The sequence below is a fragment of the Ictidomys tridecemlineatus genome, chromosome 6 (genome assembly GCF_052094955.1).
Source record: "Ictidomys tridecemlineatus isolate mIctTri1 chromosome 6, mIctTri1.hap1, whole genome shotgun sequence".
Lineage (NCBI taxonomy): Eukaryota > Metazoa > Chordata > Mammalia > Rodentia > Sciuridae > Ictidomys > Ictidomys tridecemlineatus.
The window spans coordinates 165,374,685-165,393,762 of record NC_135482.1 but is presented as its reverse complement, the minus strand read 5'-3'; the positions used below and the strand labels follow the sequence as shown (position 1 = coordinate 165,393,762).

The 19,078-nt window shown below is 37.2% G+C and overlaps 1 protein-coding gene across 1 annotated transcript in view; it reads right to left on the bottom strand.

The window, feature by feature from the left end:
• Nucleotides 1–18,846, bottom strand: part of LOC144378425 (uncharacterized) — a 53,156-nt gene extending 34,310 nt beyond the window's left edge. Inside the window, exons 1-2 of the mRNA XM_078052433.1 lie at nt 18,790–18,846; nt 2,676–2,729 (exon numbers count right to left, since the gene is read on the bottom strand). Of these exons, the coding sequence (XP_077908559.1) occupies nt 2,676–2,725 (50 nt within the window). The 5' untranslated portion in view covers nt 2,726–2,729; nt 18,790–18,846. The remainder of the gene's footprint in view (nt 1–2,675; nt 2,730–18,789) is intronic.
• Nucleotides 18,847–19,078: the final 232 nt, after the last annotated feature.

The following is a 19,078-nucleotide window of genomic DNA, read 5'->3' as shown; positions in this document are numbered from 1 at the left end:
GGGCATATCAGGACTAAGCACTTAAAGTGCAGGTATGCCATGTAGCTGTAAGTGCTGGGCCAGGTTGGTGGCTAGGGAGGGTTGGGAGTCTGTAGATTCGCAAGCCAGAGGGCCCTGTTGGGTGCTGGATGGATGCTGGACCTGTTGAGACAAGGGGATTAGTGGATGCTGGACTGGTGAGGGTGTTGGGGGCCAGGCTGGTGCCAGGGCCCAGTGAGTGCTGGCCTAAGTGGTTTCAGGAAGCTGGTGAATGCTGGACTGGCTGGATGTGCAAACTGAGAGCAAGATGCCCTCATCCAACCTTCCAACCCGCTGCTGCTAGTCCTGTGTTCCCACTCACTTCAGGACTAATGGAGCTGGGGAGAGCCTGGCTTTTGCCCTGGCTTTCTCCCACCTCTGTAGCAAGATGGTGGCTATAAGGACATCCAAAAGGAAGACCCCAGGTGTAACCAAACCTGTAGGCACCTTGACAATGGACCTCCAAGCTCTGGTCAGTGTCCCTAGACAGAGGCAGCCATGTACTAAGATGGCAGCAGTGGCAATAAACCTACAGGCACCCCAACACTGGGCCTCCAGGCCCTGGTGAATGTCCCAAGATGAAGGCAGCTTCATCTCAAGATGGTGATGATGGTAGCAGCAGCAGTGTCCTGAGATGGAGGCAGCTGTGCTTAGAGATGGGGCACCCTGAACGCATGTTTTTGAAAGTGATTGTAGTAATCCAGTATCTTCCTCTCTCTTTGCTTCTTTATCTTGCTCTAGCATACACCCTCTACCATGATGTGTGGTCTTAGCACAAACCCAAAAGCATTAGAACCAACCAACTATAGACTAAAATCTTCAAAACTATGAGTTGAAATAAACCTCTGCTCTTTTAAGTTGATTGTTTCAAGTGTTTTGTTATAGCAACAGATAGCTAGCAAACAACTACAGTCAACAAACTGCCTGTTTGAGGCTGAGGCTCCATCCAATGTGGGTTTGAATTTGTGGCATCAGCTTCACATGGTATGAGATGTCTCTAGGGTGAAGAACACTTCCAGTGCTGTTAGCTCCATTCTTTTCTTTGAGGATTTTTTTTAAAGTAAGGGTCTCTTTGATAAGACTCCCAAAGCACAGGTAAAAAAAGCAAAATTAGGCAGATTAAATTAAAAAGCTTCTGCACAGTTAAGGAAACAAATAATAATAGCCAAGAGACAACTTTAAACAGTAGAAGAAGATATTTGCAAACTACATATCTGATAAGGGATTAAAATCCTGAATATATAAAAGAACTCAAGAGCAAAACCACCCAAAATTATCCAATTAAAAACTGGGCAAAAGACATGAATAGATATTTCTCAAAAGAAGATATATAAATCACAAAGAAGTACATGAAAAATATCTTCAACATCACCAATCATCAGGGGAATTTAAATAAAAAAGCAATAAGATATTGTCACAGCACAGTTAGAATGGTAATTATCAAATAGGCAAGAGAAAATAAATGCTTGTGAAGATGTGGAGAAAAGTTGATCCTTGTACACTGTTGGGGGGAATATAAATTATACCACCATTATGGAAAACAGTATGGAGATTTCTACAAACATCAAATATAAAATTAACATATGACCCAACAATTCCAATACTGGGTATATATCCAAAGGAAATGAAATCAGTATGTCCAAGAGATATTTGCATTCCCATGGTATTACAGTACTATTCACAATAGCCAAGATATGGAATCAACCTAAGTGTACACCAATGAATGAATCTGGGAAAATGTGGTACATATGCACAACAGAATACTATTTGGACATAAAAAGGTGAAATCCTGTCTTTTGCAATAATATGGGTGAACTTAGAGAATATTATGTTAAGTGAAATAAGCCAGGTGCAAAAAGACAAAAGATATTTTACTTCATTAGTATGGCTAATCTAAAAGAGTTGATCTTAAAGATGTAGAGAATAGTATAATGATTATCAGACTGAGAGAGGCTAAGGGGATGGGGAGATGAAGAGAGTTTGGTCAATGGGAACAAAATTACAGTTAGATAAGAGGAATAATTTCTGGTATACTATTGCATGATAGGGTGACTATAGTCAAAAAATAATGTTTTATGTATTTCAAAATGTCTAGAAAAGAGAATTTTGAATGCTTGACCATGAAGAAACAATAATGTTTTGAGGTAATGAATATGCCAATGACCCTGATTTGAGCATTACATAATGTACACGTGTATCAAAACATCACATTTTAGCCTATAAATTTGTAAATTTTTTTAAAAAGATACTGTTTGCCATAAATACTCCTGAGAGTCAATCTCACAAATCTTAATCTCTATGCCATCGTTTAATGTTTTTTTTTGTGTGTGTGTACACATGCATGTTGATAGAAGTAAATATATGGGTGTGTTCATATAGATACATATCTTAATTTATTCTTTTTTTTGAGGTCTTTTTTTATTGGTTGTTCAAAACATTACAAAGCTCTTGACATATCATATTTCATACATTAGATTCAAGTGGGTTATGAGTCTTGACTGCTACTTATTAAGTAACTGACTATAAGAAGTTTTCCTCTTATGATCTGTTATTTTTCCACTTATATCTAAATAAAAAGTTTTCTACAGAATCTTAAAGTGTCTATAAGATAAACTATTATTGCTTCTTATGATCCCAATACCTTTCAGTCAACTCACCCCTTGTCATTGTTGTCAGAGGCTACCGTGGAGTCTGTGAAAGCACTCATAATTCTGCCAAAGAACATACACAAAAAATACAGTCAGACACTTTGGAACGCAATCAGATTCTCTTTCCCTCGTGATTTCAGGACACAAAAATTAAAATCATAAGGAATTATGATGGAACCAAAGAAACAGTTTCATAGTATAGCACCGGGATATCTGAGCCAACCTCTGGTGTGGGTGCTTGTGTGTGACTATGTCCACCCGACAGATAAAGAAGAAAAGAAGGGAAGCATAGCAGTCCTAACTTCCCCCCACATCCCTCCTCCACCTTCTCTTCCCCATTTTGTATACTACTGATGCCACTCTGGAATCAATTTAGTAAATCAATTTAGTACAGATGAGGAGGAGCATCAGGTAGTAGATGATGAGGGGATGTAGTGAAAAGAAAGAAAACACCAGAAAAATGAATACTGAAATAGTAAGGGCTAGTTACTGTCACCCTTTGTAGGAAAACAACAGGTAGTCAAGGGGGGGGTACTAAATAATGTTTAGAATATTTTGTGGGGGCTGTGAGTATACCTCAGTTGTAGAGTGCTTGCCTAGCATACATGAAGCTTTGGGTTCAATCCCCAGCACTGCAAAATAACAACAACAATAATAAAAATAAAGGATTTTTTTGTGAAGCCAGGTGCAGTGGTACATTTCTATAACTCAACTTCTTGTGAAGACAAGGGAGGAGGATTGCAAGTTGGAGGCTAGGATCAGCAACTTAGTGAGTCCTTGTCTCAAAATATAAAATAAAAAGGGCTGGGAATGTAACTCAGTGGTAGAACACTACTGAGTTTAATCTCTAGTACCACCACCAAAAAAAAAAAAAGTTTTGTGAATTGAAAGGTTTTATGTTCAGAATGATTTTTTCTTTACCTTGGAATTCTTTTTTTTTCAATAGCTTTTATTTTTTAAAAGTTAAGGGCTGCGGTTGTGGCTCAGTGGTACAGTGCTTGCCTAACACATGTGCGGCAATGGGTTCTATCCTCAGTACCATATAAAAATAAATAAAAAAGTTGTAAAACTTTTGGAGTTTTATATGGGAGAAATCAATTTTTAAAAAGTTAATATGTAATTAAAACAAATAAAATTTTAAAAAACTTAAAAAAAAGTTAATATGTGCATTATAGGAAAAACCAAAACAAAAGCAAAGAACAAATTCATCCTGTCACAAGCAGCTTAGTTGGACGTGTCCTCCTAGGTCCTGCACATAGATACGTAACATCCCATTTTGTGTGATTGAGATTGTACTGTATATCATGCTTTTCCATACATCATAAATATTCACTAATTTGGGATTCAACTTTTAGAATTTATTTTGCTATATTAGGTACAATCAAGACCATCCAAATCACTGGCTCTGGTAAGTTAGCCTTTTTACAAGGAAAACCTCTCTTCTGTAAATTAAGACACATGCAAAACACACTTTGCAACTGTCATGCTGAATATTCACCATTTTACAAGTATTGCTGATTTGTTGACAACCTGCCTTCCACTATATGTTATAAAATATATAGTCATAAAATAACTATGTGGCAACAATATAAACTGATACATATGTTTAAATTTCAAATACACACACACACACACACACACATATATTTTTTTTGGTGGTAGTGCTGGGGATTGAACCAAGGGCCTTGTGCATGCAAGGAAAGCACTCTACCAACTCAGCTATTTCCCCAGCCCTCAAATACGCAATCATTCTCATCAATGTAATGCACCATCAAGATACCCTGAGAAAGGGTGGATTCCTATCAAGATGACAAATAGTATATGAAATTCTGCAACTTCTGCTCCAAACTACAGGATGGAATGAAAGTATGGATGACAAGAAATAACAATAACAATGTGCTCTGGGAGACACCAAGGTGTCACAGTTGTACCTTAATGCCAAGAACACACTCAGGAACAGGGCCATCAGGGGAAATCTTGAGAGGTAAGCAGAAGGAATGTTTTTCAAGTTCTATCCTCATTTTTCTCCTAATTTGGTTGAAGACCATCACTCCCTTTCTCAGTAAATTCCCAGGTGTACTTAGGGTAGAATTAGTGTAGCAGTGGGCTACCACCTGAAAATAGGGAAGGGCTGAAAAGCAATCCCTGGACTTTACGTCTCTACCCATGCATTCTCAAAAGGCTCATAATGGCCTCATGAAACTGACCTCCAATCCTGCACTGTCCAAGAGCTTAAGGGGATATACTTTGACCAAAGGAGTTGTCTACTCCCAGTGTTTCCTTGATTTTGAGACTCTCCCCGAACGGCTCTTCACCTGTCTTCATGTTAAACTTACTGAGAAAGGCACAGATTAAGTCTTAGCTTTCAGCAAGAGTGACAGTATAATTCCTCACACAAACCAAGGATACTTTTGAAAATGAAAAGGAAGCACTATTAATAATTATCCTGTGCCATCAACTGGAGACTGAAATTATCCAAGTAGACCTTCAATTATTCCCCAATATAGGTCACCAGACAAAGTACCCAGTAAGTTATGTGCGCTTACAAGCCAACATAATTAGGTAACTGACAGGTACACCCTGAACAATATATAGCAGAAGTCCTGGAATACACTCACTAAGGAATAAAAACGGGCATGAGAAATATACCAAAAAAAATTAGAGGATATAAGGAAAGATGCTGAATCATAAAACAAGAATAAAAAATAATTAGAGGAAAAATCCAAGAGGAAATCTTAGGTATAAAAGTATAAACACTGAAATACATAAATTATTGTAAGATAAACAGTAGGTGGGATACATGTAAAAGCTAATTAATTCAGAGTTGGGAAATCAGATTAAGAACTCTCCCGGGAAGTAGTAGAAAAGAATATAGAGAGGGAACATACCAAAGAAAACTCAATGATGCGGAGAATTAATCTAAGATCTGGATTATGGAGATCTTAGAAGAAATAAAAAGCAAAAATAGAGAAGAGTAAATATGTATAAAAATGTATTAATTTTTCAGAATTAAAGAATTAATATCACAGAATTAAACATCTGTGACATTTCATTTAATAAACAGTAAAATGATATTTACTAAGTATTATGCCTTATCCTAATGCTTCTCAAATACAGCCTCAATTGTCATCAGTTTGCACTGGAACAACCTTTCAGATAATTTACTATTAATAATTTCCCATTTTTTAAAAAAATGAGAACATTGAAACATTGACAGGTTAAGTATCTCACCCAAAGTCACACTGCAAAAAGTTGTTTAAGTGAGACTTGACCAGTCTGAACTTTTTATCATTGTGCTTGTCTTTGACTTTATAAGAAAGTCTTCATTTCATCCTAAGTCACGTATTTAGGTTGTAAAAATGCTAATGTTCATCATGAGCAAAAAAAATGTTTCCAGTCCTTTTGTTTGTTTGTTTACATTTAGGTTGTCTTTGAAGTCTTATGATTACTGAGAATAAGAAAGAAAATGAATGCTGAGATTTTTAGGTTAAATAGACATTTGAATCCCATAATTTGCTTTTTAACTAAATCATCTCACATTTCAAAGGAATCTAAAAGTAGGCTTTACACATTCTATTAGATCTTCCTGGTGATAAACTGAAATATTTAGAGATTCTCTTTCCCAATATTTTCATACATTTGACTTTTCAACAATTTTTGCATTGAAATTTTTTTCAACTCAATTTCTAGACATCACAGGTCACTGAACTTCAAATCTTCAAAGGATAAATAGATCAATTTCACAAGAAATGTTTTCTCTATGACATGTTTTAAGTGAACACACCAGCATCTGTTTTTGTGGCATTCTCGAGTCATATTAAATGTATCATTAAGCCAGCTGTTTCAGTCAGCTTTTTCACCACTGTGACTAAAAGACCTGACAAGGACAATCTTAAAGGAGGAAAAGTTTATTTGGAACTCACAGTTTTAGAGATCTCAGTCCATAAAAGGTCAGCTCCATTGCCCTGGGCCCAAGGTGAGGCAGAACATCATGAAGGCAGGGTGTGGTAAAGGAAGGTGGCATGATAATCAGGAAGCAAAAAGAACTCCAGGGACAAAATATATAAACCCAAAGGCATACCCCAGTGATCTGCCTCCTCCAGCCACACTCTATCTGCCTATTGTTACCACCCAGTTAATCCCTTACCAGTGAATTAATCCACTGATTAGGTTAAAGCTGTCATAACTCAATTGTTTTACCTCTGAAAATTCTTACATTTTCTAACACATGAGTTTTGGGGGGATACTTCATATCTAAACCATAACATCAGCATTTCCTGACATATATAAGGAGACACTAGTTTTGGGAAATATTAACAGGAAATAAGAATAAATAATAATGGTACCTATGTGCTATTATAAATGTTTTACACATGGGGCTAAGGTTGTGGCTCAGTAGTAGAGCACTCACCATGTGCAAGGCCCTGGGTTTGATCCTCAGCATCACATAAAAATAAATAAATAAAATGAAAGTATTGTGTCCAACTACAACTAAAATATAAATCTAAAAAAATCAATATTTTACATAAAATAATTCATTAGTTCTCACAATAATCATTGACGTCTATTGTATTACTATCCCCATTTTCCTGGAAGAGGTAGGCTGGAGATTTGAATCAGTCTGACTCAAGAATCCATGCTCTTAGCCACAGAATTTTCCTAACTTCAAATGCTTAAATAAGTTTGAGAAACTGATGACATGACTCTTTGCTTCTAATAAGCACTGTGAATTTCTAAGAAGGACCAGGGTATTCTGAGGCTCCGAAACTTATGTGATCACAGAACCCCTTTCTTACAGTGGAAATGTGTGAAAACACCTTTTAGAAACAACTGTGTTAAATGGTAATTCTTTATTTCTAGGTAAAATCTTCTCCTGTAAACCAATTTCTTACTGCAATCAGTAAGAAAAGTTGTTAAATTATTAGCACAGATGGACATTAATACAAAGTTCTTCTTTGAGACTATAAAGAAAGAAGGGCTAGAATTCAGATAATCAAATGCCCTTGGCTTAGGCTAAGGATCCATGTAAAAAACATTTCAAATTCTAGATGGGTGTTTAAATGTTCTTGAAGCATAGCTCAGAGAAGTTCTTAGTCTTAAGAAAAAAGACTAAACTTTTACAAAAAGAAAATTATCTGGGCTGAGATTGTGGCTCAGCGGTAGAGCGCTCGCCTAGCATGGGCGGGACCCGGGTTCAATCCTCAGTACCACATTAAAAAAAAGGCATTGTGTTGTATCCATCTACACCAAAAAAAAAAAAAAAAGAGAAAGTTATCTAAAAGTATCTGCTGCTTTTCAACAAGAAGACTAACAGAATTGACTGTGCAGAATACTCTAATAATACCAGGGAAAAATGTTCAACCACCAGAAAGGTAGCAATGAGCATTTCTGACACAAGGAATCTCATAAAATGATCACTAGATTTTCCAGATGCTTCTACTGGGGAAGAGAACTAGAATATATTCAACCTCTCAGATCCAGGTGATAGGCCAGGACTGCTAAGTTGCTATTGTCTGCTCGTATATCTTTTTCCCTCCTTTTACTTCCAACCTATTTTTGTCTTTGTAGACAGCATAAAATAAAATCATTTTTAACATTCTGCCAATTTTTGCCTTTTAATTAAAACATTTAATCATTTACATTTAGTAATTACTAATTACAAATTCAATAATGTGGAATTTGTACTAAATAGATATGTTCTAGTGTAAAATTCTAATTCCCATGCTTATTTTATTATAATTTTTAGTTATTTTCTTAGTGGTTGTCAAGGATATTATAATTAACATTTTAACTATATATAACTATGTAGTTCAAATTATAGTTATGTAACTATAATAATACATGTTATATTTTAGTCATAATTGTATATAAAACCTTTTTTCTCTGGAGCTGCATTCCCTCCCCCCTCCTTTGTATTATTATTGTCACTTAACCTACATCTTTATACACATATACCCATTAAAATATTTATAATTATTTCTTTATGCCTTATGTTGCATATTTACCTATGTAATTACCTTTCCCAGTGTTTATTATTTCTTCTTATGCATTCTTATGCATTTGAATTACTAATGCTTTGTCATTTCTATTTCTTATAGAACATGTCTGCTGGCAATAAATTTTATGTATTGTCTATTGGATAGTTCTTAATTTCTCATTCAATTTTGAAAGCTTTTTTCCTAGATTTAAATTCTTGGTTGACAATATTTTTTTCCATCACTTTGATTATGTCATCCCATTGCCTCCTGCTCTCCATTGTTTCTTATGAGAAATAGCTAAAAATATGGAGACCCCTTGTGTGTAATGAGTTATTTCTCTTGCTTATTTCAAAATTCTTTGTCCTTAGTTTGATTATAATGTGTTTGCACATAGATCTCTTTGGGTTTACTTTACTTGGAATACACAGAGCTTCTTAAATATACAGATTAGTGTTTTTTATTGGATTTTGAAAGTTTTTTTTCCTACCATTATTCCTTCAAATATTCTTTCCTCTTCCTCTAGGACCCCCATTATATAAATGTTGATAGTCTTAACGGTGTTCCACAAATCTTTGAGGCATTGTTTATTTTTATTCACTCATTTTTCTCTGTATTCCTCAGATTAGATAAGACCAAATCACCTATCATTAAGTTAGCTGGTTCTTCCATGAATTTTTAATTTAAACTACTATATTTTTCATCTGCACCTTTCTATCTGGTTCTTTTTTAATAATTTCTATCCTCTCTTTATTAATACTGTTTATTTGGAAAGACAGCATTCTCATAGCATCCTTTAATCTCTTAGACCTGGTTTCCTTTAGTTCTTTGAGCATATCTAAAGTAGCTGATTAAATGTCTTTGTCAAGTAAATACAATATCTGGACTTTCTTATTTTTTATTGTTTTTTTTTTAAATTTATGACAGCAAAATGCATTAAAATTCATACTACACGTATAGAAGAACACATTTTTTTCATATCTCTGGTTGTATACAAAGTATATTCACACCAATTCGAGTCTTCATACAGGTACTTTGGATAATATGTTCATCAGAATGCACTGTCATTTCTAACACCCATGCCCCCTCCCTTCCCCTCTCATCCCTCTGCCCTATCTAGAGTTTGTCTATTCCTCCCATGCTCCCCCTCCCTACCCCTAGTATGAATCAGACTCTTTATATCAGAGAAAACATTCAGCCTTTGTTTTTTGAGGATTGGCTTACTTTGCTTAGCATGATATTCTCCAACTACATCCAATTACTGCAAATACCATGATTTTATTCTCTTTTCCTGCTGGGTAATATTCCATTGTGTATATATGCCACATTTTTTAATCCATTCATCTACTGAAGGGCATCTAGGTTGGTTCCAGTTTAGCTATTGTGAATTGTGCTGCTACATTGTTGTGGCCGTGTCCCTGTACTATGCTGGGTTTTTTTTTTTATTGATTGTTCAAAACATTACAAAGCTCTTGACATATGATATTTCATACATTTGAATCAAGTGGGTTATGAACTCCCATTTTTATACCATATACAGATTGTAGAATCACATCGGTTACACATCCATGTTTTTACATATTGCCATACTAGTGTCTGTTGTATTCTTCTACCTTTTCTATCCTCTACTATCCCCCCTCCCCTCCCCTCCCCTCCCCTCTTCTCTCTCTACCCCATCTACTGTAATTCATTTCTCTCCCTTGTTTTTTTTCCCCCTTTCCCCTCACATCCTCTTATATGTAATTTTGTATAACAATGAGGGTCTCCTTCCATTTCCATGCAATTTCCCTTCTCTCTCCCTTTCCCTCCCACCTCTCATCCCTGTTTAATGTTAATCTTTTTCTCATGCTCTTCCTCCCTGCTCTGTTCTTAGTTGCTCTCCTTATAGCAAAGAAGACATTTTGTCATTTTTTAGTGCTGAGTAATACTCCATTGTGTATAAATGCCACATTTTTTTATCCATTCATCTATTGAAGGGCATCTAGGTTGGTTCCACAGTCTAGCTATTGTGAATTGTGCTGCTATGAACATCGATGTAGCAGTATCTCTATAGTACGCTCTTTTAAGGTCTTCAGGGAATAGTCTGAGAAGTGCAATAGCTGGGTCAAATGATCTTAGAAGATGGAAAAATATACCCTGTTCATGGATAGGCAGAACTAACATCATCAAAATGGCGATATTACCAAAAGTTCTCTATAGGTTCAATGCAATGCCAATCAAAATCCCAATGGCATTTCTTGTAGAAATAGATAAAGCAATCATGAAATTCATATGGAAAAATGAAAGACCCAGAATAGCAAAAGCAATTCTAAGCAGGAAGTGTGAATCAGGAGGTATAGTGATACCAGATTTCAAACTGTACTACAGAGCAATAGTAACAAAAACAGCATGGTACTGGTATCAAAACAGGTGGGTGGACCAATGGTACAGAATAGAGGACACAGAGACTAATCCACAAAGCTACAACTATCTTATATTTGATAAAGGGGCTAAAAGCATGCAATGGAGGAAGGATAGCATCTTCAACAAATGGTGCTGGGAAAACTGGAAATCCATATGCAACAAAATGAAACTGAATCCCCTCCTCTCGCCATGCACAAAAGTTAACTCAAAGTGGATCAAGGAGCTTGATATCAAATCAGAGACTCTTCGTCTGATAGAAGAAAAAGTTGGTTCCGATCTACATATTGTGGGGTCGGGCTCCAAATTCCTTAATAGGACACCCATAGCACAAGAGTTAAAAACAAGTATCAACAAATGGGACTTACTCAAACTAAAAAGTTTTTTCTCAGCAAGAGAAACAATAAGAGAGGTAAATAGGGAGCCTCATCCTGGGAACAAATCTTTACTCCTCACACTTCAGATAGAGCCTTAATATCCAGAATATACAAAGAACTCAAAAAATTAAACAATAATAAAACAAATAACACAATCAACAAATGGGCCAAGGACCTGAACAGACACTTCTCAGAGGAGGACATACAATCAATCAACAAGTACATGAAAAAATGCTCACCATCTCTAGCAGTCAGAGAAATGCAAATCAAAACCACCCTAAGATAACATCTCACTCCAGTAAGATTGGCAGCCATTATGAAGTCAAACAACAACAAGTGCTGGTGAGGATGTGGGGAAAAGGGTACACTTGTACACTGCTGGTGGGACTGCAAATTAGTGCAGCCAATTTGGAAGCTAGTATGCTGTTTTTAAGTCCTTAGGGTATATAGACAGAGGAGAGGGATAGCTGGGTCAAATGGTGGTTCCATTCCTAGTTTTCCAAGGAAATCTCCATACTGCTTTCCATATGGCTGCACCAATTTGCAGTCCCACCAACAATGTATGAGTATACCTTTTCCCCACATCCTCGCCAACACTTATTGTTGTCTTCATAATAGCTGCCATTCTGACTGGAGTGAGATGATATCTTAGAATAGTTTTGATTTGCATTTCTCTAATTGCTATACATGATGAACATTTTTTCATATATTTGTTGATTGATTGTATATCTTCTGAGAAGTGTCTGTTCAGGCCCTTGGCCCATTTATTGATTGGGTTATTTGGTTTTTTGGTATTTAGCTTTTTGAGTTCTTCATATACCCTAGAGATTAGTGCTCTATTTGATGTGTGAGGGGTAAAAATTTGCTCCCCAGAGGAAGGCTCTCTATTCACCTCACAGATTTTTTTTTCCTGAGAAGAAACTTTTTAGTTTGAATCCATCCCATTTATTGATATTTGATTTTAATTCTTATACTATTAGAAGTTGGGGCCTAATCCCACATGATGAAGATTAGGGCCTACTTTTTCTCCTATTAGACACAGTGTCTCTGGTTTAATTCCTAGGTCCTTGATCCACTTTGAGTTGAGTTTTGTGCATGGTGGGAGATAGGAGTTTAATTTCATTATGTTGCATATGGATTTCCAGTTTTCCCAGCACCATTTGTTGAAGAGGCTATCTTTTCTCCAATGTATGTTTTTGGCACCTTTGTCTAATATAAGATAATTGTAATTTTGTGGGTTAGTCTTTCTGTCCTCTATTCTGTACCATTGGTCTACCAATCTATTTTGGTACCAATACCATGCTGTTTTTGTTAATATTGCTCTGTAGTCTAGTTTAAAGTCTGGTATAGTGATGCCCTCTGCTTCACTCTTCCTGCTAAGGATTGCTTTACCTATTCTGGGTCTCTTATTTTTCCAGACAACATCTGGACTTTCTAAAAGTTATTTTCTATTGACTGCTTCTTTCTGGCATGTGGACCATACTTTTTTCTTTTCACTTCTGTCATTGTTACTGTTGTTAAAAACTGGACATTAAAAAAATTGGACCTTTTAAATAATATAATGTAACGATTCTGGAAATTAATCTCTTCTCTTTCCCCATGGCTGTTTGTTTCATTACTTTTCTGAATTCTGCAAATTCTATATTTTTTGTGTGCTCTGGATGTTAAAGCTTACTTGAGTAACATAGCAGTCAGTTAATAATTGGATATAGATTTCCTTAGAAACCAAAGTCTCTAAGTTTTTGCCAAGGGACTTTATGTGCATGTTGGAGCATGACTTCAATACTTGGTCAGGCAGTTTATAACTCTGCCTTAACATTTTTTTTCTTATGCAGAGCCTCAAGGTTTGTCAGAGGTGAAAACTTTGTCCCTTTTCAGGTCTTTCTAAGTATGAAAAATTCTGGTCATGTTTATTTCTATCTTTCTAGCAGTATAACATAGCTTTTCAAAATCCCCTATGGACATCTCACTCCACAATTTTTTCTTTAAAACATTTCAGTTACACTTTTGTGTGCCCTAACAATTGCCTGATTTACTGTCTCCAGTAATTATGCCCAGGCAGAAGGCCAGGTGAGCTCCAAGTCAGATCAATAGTCTTCTGAGTGGGGTCTTCCAGGAACCTCCTAGTCAGGTCTTATAATAACATTTCTCCTGAAAATGAGGCTTTGAATAAACTCCAGTCTGCTTTTGTTCCTCCAATTGCTTCCAGTAGGCCAGTTTTCACCATGGTTGCAAGATGTTGGTTTTCAAGGTTACCATAGAGCTGAGGAGAATATGATGGGCATGAGCCAAGAAAGAACACTACAGAACTCATTGGTTATCACCAAAATTCAGCCCATGTTCTTAAATAAATGCTCTCAGACTGCTAAAAACCTTTGAATAATTTCCAAAGTTCTAAAAAAATTTGATTCTAACAATTTTTGTCAATGTTCTTGTTGCTTTTATGAAGGAAAGCACTCACTCCCAAATACTTTTAAAATACATTGCCAAACTCAAACTCACAGACAGTAAAGAAAATACTAAATGATCTCTCTCTCTCTCTCTCTCTCTCTCTCTCTCTCTCTCTCTCTCACACACACACACACACACACACACACACACACACACCATCTACAGCTGAAAGCTGAAATAATAAGTGAACAAAGAATTCAGGGGTGCCTTGAAAGTGTGCCAAAACCAAAAACTTAAAGCTCTATTGGTATTGTGGCTGCCTGAGATTGATATGAACAATAGATAATTAAAAATCTTTCAAAAACTCTGGGAAAGAAATATCAATAGGGGACTTTTAAATGTTGTGCCATTTTTCTGAGAATCTAGAGCTTTGCTAGTTTGGATTTAACTCAGCAAAGTTGGAATATGAGTCCTTCACATAAATCCAGGTGGCAATACATTTATTGAAAAGACAAGCTCAGAAAATCTGTATGCTTGCAAAGTTAACAAACAAATCAGTGTCTCTGCAGGCACTGGATTTTAAAACATTAATCATTTTAATAGTCTTCCACAACATTTTGTAACCAGCTTGACTCTCATGCTAGGACTTGAATTTACACCATACCCATGTTCCAAGAAACCTCAATCCATTAATTTAAGTGAAGTGGTTCTTGATTGGTAATGACTCCCAGCACCCAGCAGAAACCAAGGCAAATCATCTCAATTAATGTCCCTTAGCATCTCCAAAGTTAAAGTTTGTCAATCATGAGCTATTAATAAGAGATAGTAAGCAGGTGCGGAGGCGCATGCCTGTAATCCCAGCAGCTCTGGAGACTGAGGCAAGAGGATAGCGAGTTCAAAGCCAGCCTCAGCAATTTAGCAAGGCGCTAAGCAACTCAGTGAGACCCTATCTCTAATAAAATACAAAATAGGGCTGGGGATGTTGCTCAGGGGTTGAGTGCCCCCTAGTTCAATCCCTGGTACCCACCGACCCCCCCCCAGCAAAAAAAAGACCTCGTAAATATCTGAGGAATCAAACTACCATGAATAGCAAGTTAATAAAAACCATTATCAGAACAAAAAGACATGCAAAGACCACAGATATTAAAATTATACGAAATGTTATATTCAGGGAGTAGATTTAAAAATAGGTTTGGGGCTCGGGATGTGGCTCAAGCGGTAGCGCGCTCGCCTGGCATGCGTGCGGCCCGGGTTCGATCCTCAGCACCACATACCAACAAAGATGTTGTGTCCGCCGCCGAGAACTAAAAAATAAATATTAAAAATTCTCTCTCTCTCTCTCCTCTCTCTTTTAAAAAAATTCATTTCCTTCCCCTTTAAAAAAATAGGTTTAAAATTAAAAGTTAGAACCAAAACTATGTGGGGTAGAAACAAGGACTATTGACCCAATCTGAGATTACAAGGTAGATTTTCTATAGGAGATGATGATTAAGCTCAGACTTGAAGGATAATAGGTAATTAGCTAGAAGAAAAAAGGTGATGTCAGACAGAAAAGTCATAAGGAACAAATACTATACATGGAAGCACTGAATAGCAGGGGGAATCAGGGAAAATGGTAAAATATTTATTATTTCAGTTACAAATGCAGAACAGGGAGTAGCAGGAAAAGCTGCAGAGAGAACTCTATATACCATGCACTAGAGAACCACTACAGGTTTTAAGAAGGAGAGTTTCATGAGCATTTTATTTTAGGTAGGTTGCCTGGCTGTTGTTAAGGGGAAGAATTTAGGAGAGACCACACTGAAGGGTCATGGATCAGTCCGAAGACTTCTGTACAGCTTAAGAAGAGACGTCAAGGGCCTGAAAAGCCAGAGTAAAGAATCAGAGCAGAGACAGAGTCAAGAAAGAGCAAACAAAATCAGCAAAACTTGTGACTGACTAACTTTGTGGTGGAAGACAGGATTTCTTCCTTGGATGACTGGGTGCTACTTATTGATATTACAAATAAAGAGGAAACACAGTTTGGTAGCAGAAGAAGATAATGAGTTATGTACTGAAAATGTTATATTTGGGGTACCTGTGGGAAACCAAGATTGGGAATGTTTAACAAACAACTAAATTTATGAGTTTGAACCTCAGAGTTGAAAATAAACAATGAAAACTAAATCACTTGAATAGATAATTCAATTCACTCAAAGAGAGTATTAAGAGAAAAGAGCAGTAGTCTCAAGGATACAACCTTGAGTTAATATACAGTCATAAATTCAGAAAAAGCTTGATGATTTTTTGGAATAAGAAAATTTACAAGCCAAAATAATTAGGCAAAAAAAGATAAGCAAATAACACAATATCAAAATATAAAAGCTATCTAAATGTAAAAGAAAAATAGAGTGGTTAATATGATCCATCCACTTCAGAAAATATCCTAGTTATTTTTTTTAAAGTTTATAAGTAAATATTAGGAATTTTCCTCATTTTAAAAAGATGATTGTGGAAACAATGTAATGATATACATAGCAAAGTTTGGAAAGAAATATACCAAAGCATTAAAGGTAATTTTTTCAAATTATTACAGATTTCCTATATCATATTATTATAATGGGGGAAATTTGTTAACTGCACATTTCCTCACAATGAGATAACAGTTCACTGTCAGATTGCTATAATCAAAAAGACAGATAATAACAAGTACTAATAAGAATGTGGAGAAACTTGACACCTCAAACACTGCTAATGAAAATATAAAGTGGTATAGCTTGCTTTAGAAAAGAGCTTGGCAGTTCCTTAAAATGTTAAACATAGAGTTACCATAAGACCCAGCAATTCTGTTTGTAGGTAAGGTATATATACCCAAGAGAGATGAAAACATTATCTACACAAAGTCTTATATACAAATATTCACAGTAGTATCATTAATAATAGCTAAAAAGCAGAAACTCAAATGTCCATCAACTGATAAATGAATATTTAAAATACTGTATTATATATATATGATGGAATATTATTGACAATAAAAAGAAATGAGGGCTGGGGATGTGGCTCAGGCGGTAGCGTGCTCGCCTGGCATGCATGCGGCCCGGGTTCGATCCTCAGCACCACATACAAAGAAAGATGTTGTGTCCGCCAAGAACTAAAAAAAATAAATATTAAAAAAAAATTAAAAAAAAGAAATGAAGTACTGATATATACAAGTTGGATGGATTTTTTTTTAAAGAGAGAGTGAGAGAGGAGAGAGAGAGAGAGAGAATTTTTAATATTTATTTTTTAGTTCTCGGCGGACACAACATCTTTGTTGGTATGTGGTGCTGAGGATCGAACCCGGGCCGCAAGGCGAGCGTGCTACCGCTTGAGCCACATCCCCAGCCCCTGGATGGATCTTAAAAACTTCATGCTGAAAGAAATTATGCATAAAAGATCACAAATTGCTGTATTTCATTTATATGAAATTTCCAGATTAGTCATATCTGTAGAGACAGAAAGTTGATCAGTAGTTGCTTGGGCCTCAGGAGTGAGGTTGGGAGGAGAAAAAGGGAGTGATTGGCAATAGAGATGAAGCTTCTTTTTGAGATGATGAAAAAGTCCTAAAACTCTATCTATAGAGAGTGATAGCTGTACAACTCTATAAGCACAAATAAAACTCATTTAACTACATACTTTAAAACAGTGAATTGTATGGTATATGAATTATATCTCAAATTTTAAAGCTTAAAAATCATTTCCTTTCACCTCTAGGAAACACGAAAATAACTACATTTCCCATCTAAAATCCCATCTGACATATAATATGCTATCGACAAGTAGAGAATGTATCAATTCCTGACATTAGCCTCTGATTTTCTGCCTTAGTACACAGCCTGTCCTAGTCTTATCTTCTGGAAGTGTCAAGATGGCCTTTAAAAATGTAGTCCTGGCACGGTGGCAAACGCCTGTAATCCCAGCTGTTTTGGAGGGATCGTGAATTCAAAGCCAGTCTCAGCACTGGTGAGGCACTAAGCAATTTAGTGAGACCCTGTCTCTAAATAAAATACAAAATAGGACTGGAGATGTGGCTCAGGGGTTGAGTGCCCCTGAGTTCAATCCCAGATACAAAAAAAAAAAAAAAAATGTAGTCCTGGTGTCTGCAGGGCACGGCAGGTGCTCTCATATTGGCCCCTCAGGGGTAGGCCTGATTCTGGTCTTTAACTTGGGTTCCCACATACCTTTCCTGGTGTGTGGGAACATGCACCTTGAAGATTCATCATCCTTCTGACCAGTCCTGGCACTTCCAGGACACTGAGGCTCTCGGGACTGAATGGGGTTGCTCACAAAGACTAGGTGGCAACAGCAACGGGACCACCAACCAAATCCTCAACTCTGGCATTGTCGAAAGTGCCTTTCCTGTTCATTACGTGTATCACCATAACTGTTAGCTAGGTACTAATAGATACGCTTGGAGCAGCGGAAATCTGGGCCTTGGGTTCTACCACTCACCCAAGCCCCGGCAGCCCCAAGAAGTGGAGATTCGACAACCAGCCGTCAATATTATTACTATCTTTTATCACTATCTCCATGAATTCCAGGTGAAAGAGGTTCCACCTAGCGGGCCCAGTCCCAGAGCAAGGCTCCGCGCATTCTCTGGGCTTGTGGGTCGCGTAGACGCGACAGGGCGGTGGGAAAATCTCCTCGGGCAGCACAGGGTGAAAGGTCTCTCAGGCACCCAGAAAGCTGACCTGACCCCTTATTTGGGAGGTTATCTCCCCAGTTCTTCTTATTCTTTTGTACTGGGAATTTAACATGGGACGCCTTTAGTGAGTTGCATGCCCGGCCTATTTTTACTTTTGATTTTAAGACAAGGCCTCATTAAATTCTTGAGGTTGTTCTCGAACTTGCAACCTTCCTGCCTCAGCCTCCCAAGTCACTGTGATTAAAGGCATGCGCCAGTGCGCCCCGGTATGTTCCCAATTCTGATCCCAGGAAAGTCAGGGGACGGAATTCAGTTACCTCAGGCAAAAACGGCTGCAACCGCCATCAAGATGACTGAAGGAAGCGTACGTCAGACCCCGCCCGGGCATTGGCCCCGCCCCGGAAACTGGGCGCACCCTAGCCCTGGCCCCGCCCTAGTACTGGCCCTGCCCTGGATTGGCTCCACTCCAGCATTAGTCCCACCCCCAGGGTGCATGGGGCGGAGTTTCCTCCCCTACCTCCCTCCTGCTCCCAAGACGCCCTGAGTACCAGCAAGACTGGGAGACCCAACGCAGAACAGATACTTGGGGAAGACAGATAAGCTTGC